Source organism: Salmo trutta, unplaced genomic scaffold (genome assembly GCF_901001165.1).
Source record: "Salmo trutta unplaced genomic scaffold, fSalTru1.1, whole genome shotgun sequence".
Lineage (NCBI taxonomy): Eukaryota > Metazoa > Chordata > Actinopteri > Salmoniformes > Salmonidae > Salmo > Salmo trutta.
Window position 1 is genome coordinate 69594 of NW_021822687.1, and position 12907 is coordinate 82500.

At 44.0% G+C, this 12907-nt stretch overlaps 1 protein-coding gene across 3 annotated transcripts in view; it reads left to right on the top strand.

The window, feature by feature from the left end:
* Positions 1-2390: 2390 nt before the first annotated feature.
* LOC115183324 (CMRF35-like molecule 3) overlaps positions 2391-12907 on the top strand; it is a 21463-nt gene continuing 10946 nt past the window's right edge. Inside the window, exons 1-6 of one of the 3 annotated variants that reach the window (XM_029744656.1) lie at positions 2391-2619; positions 3266-3577; positions 3690-3911; positions 5755-5906; positions 6243-6357; positions 7555-8879. In XM_029744656.1, the coding sequence (XP_029600516.1) occupies positions 2580-2619; positions 3266-3577; positions 3690-3911; positions 5755-5906; positions 6243-6357; positions 7555-7733 (1020 nt within the window). In that variant the 5' untranslated portion in view covers positions 2391-2579 and the 3' untranslated portion in view covers positions 7734-8879. Of the gene's footprint in view, positions 2620-3265; positions 3578-3689; positions 3912-5754; positions 5907-6242; positions 6358-7504; positions 8880-12907 lie in introns of those variants that run through there. The other 2 variants (XM_029744657.1, XM_029744654.1) reach the window with 2 other exon arrangements.

Here is a 12907-nt window from a genome sequence, read left to right on the forward strand (position 1 = left end):
TGTCTGTCTGTCTGTCTGTCTGTCTGTCTGTCTGTCTGTCTGTATCAGTTTCCATAATACTGTCTGGATCATATAGTACATAAGGAATAAGATACAGTACCAGTCAAAAGTTTGGACACACCTACTCATTCCAGGATTTTCTTTGTTTTTCTGTTTTCTACATTGTAGAATAATAGTGAAGACAACAAAACTGTGAAATAACACATATGGAATCATGTAGTAAAAAAAAAGGTATTAAATAAATCAAAATCTATTTTATAGTTGAGAATCTTCAAAGTAGCCACCCTTTGCCTTGATGACAGCTTTGCAAAAAGTAAGATTTGAGCAGGGTTAAAGTTAGATTTGAGTAGGGCTAGGGGGCAGTATTGAGAATTTTGGAAAAAAATATGTGCGCATTTTTAACTGCCTCCTACACCAACTCAGAAGCTAGAATATGCATATTATTGTTTAGGTTTGGATAGAAAACACTCTGAATTTTCTAAAACAGTTTGAATGGTGTCTGTAAGTATAACAAAACTCATTTTGCAGGCAAAAACCTGTGAAAAATAGATTTAAAAAAATGAGAATTTTGTGACTGTACTATTTAGTGTCATTGTTTTAAAGATACCACAGTGAGAAAGGATTCAGTTCGCAACTCCTACGGCTTCCACTAGATGTCAACGATCTTTAGAAAGTTGTTGGAAGCATCTGTCATGAATACAGACCGAATTAGAATGCTTACAAGTTGACACGTCATCACTTCATTTTTTGCGCCTGCGCATGAATCTGAGAAGAGTGTCTTTGTCATAATCGTTTATTCTAGACACTTGATAGGTTGTGTGAAAATATTACTGATGTTTACTGATGTTTCACGTTAAAAATGGACCAAAAGATTAATGCTAAACAACGTTTGACATGTTTAAACAAACGTAAATAGATTATTTACTAGGTTTTCTTTAGCTTTTCGACGTGACTTTACACTGCCCACCTCATTTTGTGGGAGCCTACTGAACGCTAACTATTTGGACATAAATTATAAATTATGAACTTTATCAAAAGAAACCACATTTGTTCTGGACCTGGGATCTCTGGCAGCGCCTTCTGATGGAGATAATCAAAGGTAAGGGGATATTTAGAATGTTATTATCGATATTAGATGATGCTAATGCTAACGGTATAGCTTAGCTTAGCATATAGCTTATTGTTGTTAGCATAGTACCCAGTTTATGCAAAATGTGATTTCCCAGTAAAGTTATTTTGAGATCTGGCCATTCGGTAGCAATTACGAGATGATAATATATTATTCTTTGAATGACAATATTAAAATTTACCAATGTTTTCGAATAGTAATTCCGTGATTTGTAATGCTGGATTCACTGGGTGCATTCGAGCCGAAAGAAATTCTGAATTTCACCGCGACTGTAAATGCTGTTTTTGGATATAAATATGAACTTGATGGAACTAAAAATGCATGTATTGTATAACATAATGTCCTATGAGTGTCATCTGATGCAGATTGTCAAAGGTAAGTGCATAATTCTAGCTAGTTTTCTGTCTGTTGATGCCCTTCTTTGAATTGGCTAAACATTACACGCAGCTATTGTCAATGTACTCTCCTCACATAACCTAACTTTATGCATTCTCCGTAATGCCTCTGAAAATCGGACAGCGTGGTTAGATTTAGGAGATATATCTTTCAAATGGAGGAAAATAGTTGATTATTTGATTATTTGAAATGATTACTCTTGCAGTTTTGAATTCCCCGCCATGGTCACATGACAATGAATCCCAATACCGGGATTAGATCCTGCCCCCTGGCCTCAACAGGTTTTAAGTGTTCCCTTTATTTTTTTGAGCAGTGTATAACGATGTATACTTTAACTATAATGTCATCATCTCAACAATGTGTTCCTCCTCTGCTGAAACAAACATGGTAACTTTAGAACAGAGAAGTTGACAGTTTTAACACTTAGTCACCACAGCTAGCTGAGTTCTCTGGTGGTTTAGAAGTCTAACCTCCGGCCAGTTTGAACCAGTTTCACTCTGCAGCACATAGACCTGGAGACATTGAGGTCACTACATAGAAATTAACAGGATGTGCAAGCTAAAGCCCAAACCTCCACCACCACCATCTCAATCTCTCTGACATGCATTTTACTTCACTTGCTTTGGCAATGTAAACATATGTTTCCCCTCCCAATAAATCCCTTTGAAATTAATTGAAATGAGAGAGACAGAGATGGATATAAATCTGGATATAAATCTGCTTTGGCAATGCAAGCAAGACATATCTATCTATATATATCTATATATATCTATATATATAGAGAGAGAGAGGTGTCAGAGGAGGGAGGAGCTTTCAATAAGGAAAGACGAGCACTTCAGAAACACCCTGCTGTCAAACTAGTAGCTTACAGACAAGCTGTTGTGGACCTGTGTTTGCTGGAGTGTAGTAAAGTAACTTTAACAGTATAGTAACTGTGATAGTAAAATAACATTAACAGTATAGTAACTATGGTAGTAAAGTAACTTCAACAGTACAGTTACTGTGTTAGTAAAGTAACTTTAACAGTATAGTAACTGAGGATTAACTGTCCAGAATGAAGATACTCCGTGTTGTCTCCTGCTGTCTCCTTTCAGGTGAGTTCTGTCTGTCTGTCTGTCTGTCTGTCTGTCTGTCTGTCTGTCTGTCTGTCTGTCTGTCTGTCTGTCTGTCTGTCTGTCTGTCTGTCTGTCTGTCTGTCTGTCTGTCTGTCTGTCTGTCTGTATCAGTTTCCATAATACTGTCTGGATCATATAGTACATAAGGAATAAGATACAGTACCAGTCAAAAGTTTGGACACCTACTCATTCCAGAATTGTCTTTATTTTTCTGTTTTCTACATTGTAGAATAATAGCGAAGACAACAAAACTGTGAAATAACACATATGGAATCATGTAGTAACAAAAAAGGTATTAAATAAATCAAAATGTATTTTATATTTGAGACTCTTCAAAGTAGCCACCCTTTGCCTTGATGACAGCTTTGCAAAAAGTAAGATTTGGGTAGGGTTAACGTACGATTTGAGCAGGGTTAAAGTACGATTTGAGCAGGGTTAACGTATGATTTGAGCAGGGTTAACGTACGATTTGAGCAGGGTTAAAGTACGATTTGAGCAGGGTTAAAGTATGATTTGAGCAGGGTTAAAGTACGATTTGAGCAGGGTTAAAGTTAGATTTTAGCAGGTTTAAAGTATATCTCACAGGTCATCAGTTGTGTCTGTACTGTGTGTTTCTGTTTGACAGCTCGATGTGTTGTGGAGTCAGCTGTCACTAAGGAAGTGGTAGGAGGACAAGTCACTGTGGGCTGCTCATTCACATTGGCAGGGAACAACAACAAATACTTCTGCAAGGGGACATGTTCTGGTAAAGACATTCTGGTTGAAACTAAAGGGATTAAGAATGCATCTCAAGATAGATACAGTATAGAAGACAAGGGAGATGTATTCTATGTGACCATCAAGAACCTGAGGAAGTCAGACTCTGGGACCTACTGGTGTGGAGTGGACAGAACTATAAAGGACACATTCCAAGAGTTGCGTCTCATAGTTACAGATGGTAAGAGAATACTCCATATACATTTGTATCTAGTAATTCACTTCCTGACTTATTTCCTGACATGAAGTTTTTTCAATATTGGTGTTTATCTGTATTTTCTGTTGACTCACAGCTCCTCCCATTCCTACACCGTCACCACTCACCTCCAGACCCCATGTCTCCACAACCCTCCCAAACCTCTCTACAACATCCCCATACACCTCCACAACCCTCCCAAACCTCTCTACAACATCCCCATACACCTCCACAACCCTCCCAAACCTAACAACATCCTCTAACCCCTCCACAACGTTTCTGGCATCTGGAGATGTCAGTGGTCGTCTATCAAGAGCAGGTATGATGAATCTCTCATCTCAGACATTACAACTAATATGTTGTGATATGATGAATCTCTCATCTCAGGCATTACAACTAATATGTTGTGATATGATGAATCTCTCATCTCAGACATTACTACTAATATGTTGTGATATGATGAATCTCTCATCTCAGACATTATTACTAATATGTTATGATATGATGAATCTCTCATCTCAGACATTACAACTAATATGTTGTGATATGATGAATCTCTCATCTCAGACATTACTACTAATATGTTGTGATATGAAATGCTGTAATGCTGGATAAAAAACAATTGTACATGTTCAAGCATTGGACAAATGTCACTACTTCTCTCTCTCTCTTTTCCCTCTCTCTCTCTCTCTCTCTCTCTCTCTCTCTCTGATACCCCACCTCTCTCTGTCTGTCTGCTTCTCTCTCTCTCTCTCTCTCTCTGATACCCCACCTCTCTCTGTCTGTCTGCTTCTCTCTCTCTCTCTCTCTCTCTCTCTCTCTCTTTTCCCACTCAATCTCTCTCTATCTCTCTGATACCCCCTCTCTCTGTCTGTCTGTTTCTCTCTCTCGCTCTCTTTTTTCACTCTCTCTCTTTTTTCACTCTCTCTCTGTCTCTGTCTCTGTCTCTCTCTCTCTCTCTCTCTCTAGATTCTCTAGGAATACTCTCTTGCAGGACAGAGTGCTGTTAAGTTTCATGTATACTGATTTCAGTGGTGCCTAAAATATAATGGTGCTCTGTTATGTGGTAGCAGGGACTATGTTGTCATGGGGATGCAGGAAGTGATGCAACACTTGAGGTTTTGTGGAAATCAGCTGCTGACACCATGGCCTCTGTTGCTATGGTTACACTGATCACTATCTTACACTATCTTACTATCTTACTCTTACTTATATTTGTCATCCCATAGCTAGTAAGATAGTGAAGTCTCTTCCTTTATAGTTGTCATCCCAAAGCAAGATAGTTAAGTCTCTTTCTTTATATTTGTCATCCCAAAGCAAGATAGTTAAGGTCTCTTCCTTATAGTTGTCATCCCACAGCTAGTAAGATAGTGAAGTCTCTTCCTTTATAGTTGTCATCCCATAGCTAGTAAGATAGTGAAGTCTCTTCCTTATAGTGTCATCCAATAGCTAGTAAGATAGTAAGTCTTTATCACACCTTGCTCTGTCTGTCTGTCTGACCATACAACTGACTACCTTCCAACCTACCTTATCTAATTGACTGATCTATCCACCAGTCTACCAACAAAACCGACTAAATGACAGTTGTATCTATCCATCTATGATATTTATAGTCTGGAAAGCATAGGTTTTGCAAAGATCTGGTCATTCTGAAAAACCTGGGCATTTTTGCAAACTGACCAGCTTTGTTCAACCATAATAAAGTCTCTCCTCCTGTCTGTGGTCAGGTCTGATGGTATCTATGATATATACAGTACTCTGTAAAGTCTCTCCTCCTGTCTGTGGTCAGGTCTGATGGGTATCTATGATATATACAGTACTCTGTAAAGTCTCTCCTCCTGTCTGTGGTCAGGTCTGATGGTATCTATGATATATACAGTACTCTGTAAAGTCTCTCCTCCTGTCTGTGGTCAGGTCTGATGGTATCTATGATATATACAGTACTCTGTAAAGTCTCTCCTCCTGTCTGTGGTCAGGTCTGATGGTATCTATGATATATACAGTACTCTGTAAAGTCTCTCCTCCTGTCTGTGGTCAGGTCTGATGGTATCTATGATATATACAGTACTCTGTAAAGTCTCTCCTCCTGTCTGTGGTCAGGTCTGATGGTATCTATGATATATACAGTACTCTGTAAAGTCTCTCCTCCTGTCTGTGGTAAGGTCTGATGGTGTGGACCAGTGCTGGTCTGGTAGTCATGGTGACCGTGTTAGGACTGGTCCTGCTCCTGTTCTACAGACAGAGGAGAGGAACCAGGAGAACACCACCACCACCACCAGTCTCCTCCAACACACAACCTGACCCTACTGGAGAGGTGAGAGATACAAGTGTGTGTGTGTGTGTGTGTGTGTGTGTGTGTGTGTGTGTGTGTGTGTGTGTGTGTGTGTGTGTGTGTGTGTGTGTGTGTGTGTGTATCCATAATAAAGTGTAGTGTAGAGGTGATAGACAGGGAGGTGGTAAACTAAACATTAAGAGTTGAGTGTGTGAGTCTACAGCCTCTAGTGGGTTTCTACTGTAGTCTGTTATCATTCTGTAGCTTGTTGTCATTACATGAAGAAAAACAGTGGCAAACAACACATGTTGATGGTTGAGGGCCTCCACTTCTTTTCATATCTGAACATATATTTATTGTCATTGGTTCTGTATGCAGGTTGACTGTGTGTATGAGGAGATCAGAGAGGCAGACAGACAGACAGACACACTCCCTGTGGTCATCTCTTCAGTCTACTCTACTGTCTCTGCTAGCTCTACTAGCTCTGCCACAGGTATTCCACAGATTCATGTGTAACTGCATACGTGGAGTGTGTTTGAAAGTGGGCGTTGACAAATAAGTGGGAGGAGCAACATAAGTGGGCAGTTCGGTTCTACTCCAGATTGATTTGCGTTAGCTACTTGCTGCTTCCTTGTAGCATTTTAGCTAACCCTAACCCTTTTCCTAACCTTAACCTCATTCTCCTAACCTACTAGGTTAGTTCTCCTAACCGACAAAGTTAATTCTCCTAACCTGCTATTTTGTTTCTACTAACCTGCCACGTTAATTATCCTAACCTGCCACGTTAATTCTCCTAACCTGCCACATTAATGGCTCCTGATTGGCTCAGTGGTCTAATGCACTGCATCTCAGTGCTAGAGGCGTCACTACAGACCCTGGTTCGATTGCAGGCTGTATCACAACCGTCCGTGATTGGGAGTCCCATGAGGCGGCGCACAATTCACCCAGCGTCGTCCGGGTTAGGGTTTGTGTAATGGGTGCGTGTGATGGGTAATGGGTGCAGGGAAGTCAGGCGCAGGAGAACGAATTGTTTATACCAAGTTGTTGTTGTTTAATAAATGCTGACAAAACTCCAAAACAGCCAAAATAACAAGTGGGTACAAAACCTGTTGCACACCAACACTAAATAGCACATCACATACAAACAAAACAATCTCCGACAAGGACATGAGGGGAAACAGAGGGTTAAATACACAACATGTAATTGATGGGATTGGAACCAGGTGTGAAGGAAGAAAAGACAAAACCAATGGAAAATGAAAAATGGATCAGTGATGGCTAGAAGGTTGATGACGTCGACCGCCGAACACCGCCCGAACAAGGAGAGGGACCGACTTTGGCGAAAGTCGTGACAGTTTGGCAGTTTTTTTTACTGACTTGCCTGGTTAAATAAAAATGTATGTTAATTATCCTAACCTGCCACAATAATTATCTTAACCTGCCATGTTAATTATCCTAACTTCCCACTGTAATTATCCTAACCTGCCTAACCGGCTCAGACACACTCCACAAATGCAGTTACCCATACTTGATTCCACACTGTGATATCTATGCTAACGCCAGCTTCCCCAAATATGAAATAAATTCAAGCTATTCTACTGTGGACTTCCCAAAGATGATAAAACTCCAAGCTATTCTAGTGCAGATGGCCCAACTTCTCTCATCCTTTCCAATGTGGATCTACCCAAAGATTCTAGAGTCTATTCAAGACCTCCAACAGCCAGTGGAACCCAGGATGATTCCATCTATTCTACAGCCCAGCTACCCAAAGATACTGTAGAATCTACAAGATTCCCTGCTGTACACCTCTCTAAAGACACTCCAGAAGATGCAATCTACTCTACAGCCCAGCTACCCAAAATAATGTAGTACTATATAATCTATACAAAAGATGCATCCCAAATGGCACCCTATTATCTATCCCCCATATGGATCCTGGTCAAAGGCAGTACTCTATAGCGAACAAGGTGACATCTGGGATGAAGGGAAGCTCCCTGTAGAGAAGTGAAGGGTTGTCACCATAGAGCCGCCATCTTGGAATGACATGAAAAAAAACAATCCCTTTCATGTTTCAAATCCTCCTTGACATATTGTATTAAAACAGCTCATGTGGTTTTACTGTATATAATGTATGTAAAATATGAACATCTGGCTTTAAAATCACTTTTATCTCCAGATTTTGTGAAAGTAAACCAATATTATTGTAAATATTTGTGTAAATATGAACTATGTGTTTTGTCATATCATCTTGGCTTCATTTTGGCTGTTCTAATGATTAGGACAGTAATACCATAATAGTCAGTTCTATCTTTGAGATTGACATATCTATTGTATATGTAAATAAACTGTGCATTTTAAAGCATTTCATTAAAACTCATCAAAATGTTTAAACAGTGTGAATGTGCAGTGTGTTTATGTCAGTGTGTTTGTAGTGAAGGTACTATAACAGGAGTACTTTAGGGTGTAAGAGAAGTCTAGGATATTGTTGAGCCTGTGTTTTAATCCTAACCCTGTCTAGTAGAGGTCCAGGATAATGTTGAGCCTGTGTTTTAATCCTAACCCTGTCTATTAGAGGTCTAGGATATTGTTTAGCCTGTGTTTTAATCCTAACCCTGTCTATTAGAGGTCTAGGATACTGTTGAGCCTGTGTTTTAATCCTAACCCTGTCTAGTAGAGGTCTAGGATACTGTTGAGCCTGTGTTTTAATCCTAACTCTGTCTAGTAGAGGTCCAAAATAATGTTGAGCCTGTGATTTAATGCTAACCCTGTCTAACAGAGGTCCAGGATAATGTTGAGCCTGTGTTTTCATCCTAAGCCTGTCTAATAGAGGTCTAGGATATTGTTGAGCCTGTGTTTTAATCTTAACCCTGTCTAATTGAGGTTCAGGATAATGTTGAGCCTGTGTTTTCACCCTAAGCCTGTCTAATAGAGGTCTAGTATAATGTTGAGCCTATGTTTTAATCCGAACCCTGTCTAATAAAGGTCCAGGTTAATGTTGAGCCTGTGTTTTAATCCTAACCCTGTCTAATTGAGGTTCAGGATAATGTTGAGCCTGTGTTTTCATCCTAAGCCTGTCTAATATAGGTCTAGGATATTGTTGAGCCTATGTTTTCATCCTAACTGTCACGGGCGGATAGAACAGTTTTAAGAGTGAGTCAAGCGCAGGAGACTGAGGTCCGTTGGAACAAACGTGATTTAATAAATCCAAGGGCAAAATCCATATACGGCTGGGAGCACAACAGTCAAAAAGACTAAAAGAAGCTCCGCTCAAAAAGGCAGACGGGGCGCAGCCCGGCAACCCTAATGCCTATACAATAAGTAGTAAACCAAACTACATAACACCACTTCCACCACACATAACAAAGAACAATCGCACGAATTCTAACTAAACACAGACAGACTAAATACACCCCCACTAATGACAAACACAAAACAGGTGCAATCAAAAAACAGACATAACTAACAGACACTGAAACACAGATCGGTGGCAGCTAGTAGGCCGGCGACGACGACCGCCGAGCGCCGCCCAACCGAGGAGAGGCGCCACCTTCTGTGGACGTTGTGACAGTACCCCTCCCCTGACGCGTGGGTCCCGCAGCGCGCTGACGCCGGCCTCGGGGACGACCCGGAGGGCGAGGCGCTGGGCGATCCGGGCGGAGGCTGTGGAAATTCCGCAACATGGCTGGATCCAGAATGTCCCTCGCCGGGACCCAGCACCTCTCCTCTGGACCGTACCCCTCCCAGTCCACAAGGTACTGTAGGCCCCCCACCCGACGTCGGGAGTCCAAGATGGCCCGGACTGTGTACGCCGGGGTCCCTCCGATGTCCAGGGGGGGCGAGGGGACCTCCCGCACCTCAGCGTCCTGCAGCGGACCAGCTACCACTGGCCTGAGGAGAGACACATGAAACGAGGGGTTAATACGGTAATATGTAGGAAGTTGTAACCTATAACACACCTCATTTATTCTCCTCAGGACTTTGAATGGCCCCACAAATCGCGGACCCAGCTTCCGGCAGGGCAGGCGGAGGGGCAGGTTCCGGGTCGAGAGCCAGACTCTATCCCCTGGGTTAAACACGGGGGCCTCACAGCGGTGGCGGTCAGCACTCTCCTTGTGTCGTTCTCCAGCCTTCTTTATACACTCCTGGACCGCATTCCAGGTCTCCCTAGAGCGCTGGACCCATTCCTCCACCGCAGGAGCCTCTGTCTGGCTCTGTTGCCATGGCACCAGGACCGGCTGATAACCCAACATGACCTGGAAGGGTGACAGGTTAGTAGAGGAGTGGCGCTGAGAGTTCTGGGCCATCTCGGCCCAGGGTACGAACCGCACCCACTCCCCTGGCCGGTCCTGGCAATACGACCGCAGAAACCTGCCTACATCCTGGTTAATGTGCTCTACCTGCCCATTACTCTCAGGGTGGAAACCCGAGGTCAGGCTGACCGAGACCCCCAGCCTCTCCATAAACGACCTCCATACCCTGGACGTAAACTGGGGACCCCGATCAGATACAATGTCCTCGGGCACCCCGTAGTGCCGGAAGACGTGGGTGAATAGGGCCTCCGCGGTCTGTAGGGCCGTAGGAAGACCGGGCAACGGAAGCAGACGGCAGGACTTCGAGAACCGATCCACAGCAACCAGGATCGTAGTATTTCCCTGAGATGGCGGGAGATCCGTAAGGAAATCCACCGAGAGGTGAGACCAAGGTCGCTGTGGAACGGGGAGGGGCTGTAATTTCCCTCGAGGCAGGTGCCTAGGAGCCTTGCACTGGGCGCACACCGAACAGGAAGAGACATAGTGTCTTACATCCTCAGCCAAGGTGGGCCACCAGTACTTCCCCTTCAGGCCTCGCACTGTCCGTTCCACCCCAGGGTGACACGAGGAGCTAGAGTGTGGGCCCATCGGATCAAGCTATCGCGAACACCCAGCGGAACGAACTTCAGACCCGCGGGACATTGAGGTGGAGTGGGTTCTGACCGACCCGCCCGCTCGATGTCCGCATCCACCTCCCACACCACCGGTGCCACCAGACAGGAAGCAGGGAGTATGGGAGTGGGATCGATGGTCCGCTCCTCGGTGTCGTAGAGACGTGACAGTGCGTCGGCCTTCCGGTTCCGAGAACCCGGAATGTACGAAAGGGTGAACTGAAACCTCATAAAGAACATGGCCCACCTGGCTTGACGAGGATTAAGTCTCCTCGCTGCCCGGATGTACTCCAGGTTACCTCCCAGACGGCGTTGGCCCATTCCAGGGCTCTACCCATGAGGCACGAGACGAGGACGCTCACCCTCTCTTCATCGGAGGGAGAGGGCCGGACGGTCGCCAGGTACAGGTCCAACTGGAGCAAAAACCCCTTGCACCCAGCGGCCGTCCCATCGAACTCCCTGGGAGCCATGATCCGGATCCCGCCTGTACTGGGTTCGGTGGGTGTCGGTAGGGGCGCAGGGTGATGACTTGGTCCTGGTGGAGGTGAAGGAGCGACTCGCTCCCAGCTCTCCAAACGGGCCAGCACCTGGTCCATGGCCGTGCCCAGTCGGTGGAGGAGGCTGGCATGTTGGGAGACTTGTTCCTCCATTGATGGCGTTTCTGTCCCTGCTGACTCCATAACGAGGTGCGGGATTCTGTCACGGGCGGATAGAACAGTTTTAAGAGTGAGTCAAGCGCAGGAGACTGAGGTCCGTTGGAACAAACTTGATTTAATAAATCCAAGGGCAAAATCCATATACGGCTGGGAGCACAACAGTCAAAAAGACTAAAAGAAGCTCCGCTCAAAAAGGCAGACGGGGCGCAGCCCGGCAACCCTAATGCCTATACAATAAGTAGTAAACCAAACTACATAACACCACTTCCACCACACGTAACAAAGAACAATCCCGCACGAATCCTAACTAAACACAGACAGACTAAATACACCCCCACTAATGACAAACACGAAACAGGTGCAATCAAAAAACAGACATAACTAACAGACACTGAAACACAGATCGGTGGCAGCTAGTAGGCCGGCGACGACGACCGCCGAGCGCCGCCCGACCGAGGAGAGGCGCCACCTTCTGTGGAAGTTGTGACACTAACCCTGTCTAATCGAGGTCTAGGATATTGTTCAGCCTGTGTGAGTCTGTTTATGAAACAGGTGAGCGATTTTTCTCGTGCTGGTTTTTCTTCTCATATCTGTTTCTCACCTACTGGGAAACTGTGTGTGTTTAAAGAGCAGTAATTCACCTTTCACTGTTTCCCTTCAGTTAGTCTTTACAGACCTGGAGAACCCTCCCCCCAACAGGACACACAACCATACTCAACACTGAGTTATATACACGTGTGTGTGTGTGTGTGTGTGTGTGTGTGTGTGTGTGTGTGTGTGTGTGTGTGTGTGTGTGTGTGTGTGTGTGTGTGTGTGTGTGTGTGTGTGTGTGTGTGTGTGTGTGAGTTATACATCAGGTGGACACCAGTTTCTCTTCTCTCTCTCTTCACCGTCCCGACTGACTCTCCTGGTTCTAACCACGGTGGCGTGTATCTCAGCACTGCTGTTCGTGTGTCTTTTCTCTCTCTCTGCTGCTGGTCGTCCAGCACCAGAAAACCCTCATTTCTGACTATGTGTAACGCGGGTCGTATAAAGGGGACCAAGGCGCAGCGTGTAGAGTGCTCATCTTCTTTTTATTGAAGTAACGTGAACACTTAAACCAAAATAACAAAACGATGAAACAGTTCAGTAAGGCAACACAGGCTATACAGGAAACGACCACCCACAAAACACAAGTGAAAACATCATCAACTAAATATGGCCTCCAATTAGACACAACGACAACCAGCTGCCTCTAATTGGAGGTCATGCCAAAAACCAACATAGAAATAGAAAAACTAGATTTAACCATAGATCTAGAAAACATAGAACAAAAATCATAAACACCAAAACACACAAAACAAACACCCCTGCCACGCATAGACCATACTATAATGACAAATAACCCCTTTTACTGGTCAGGACGTGACACTATGAGACCATGAACCCTGTCACAAGCACTGGAATAACCCCCAACATAGATACTG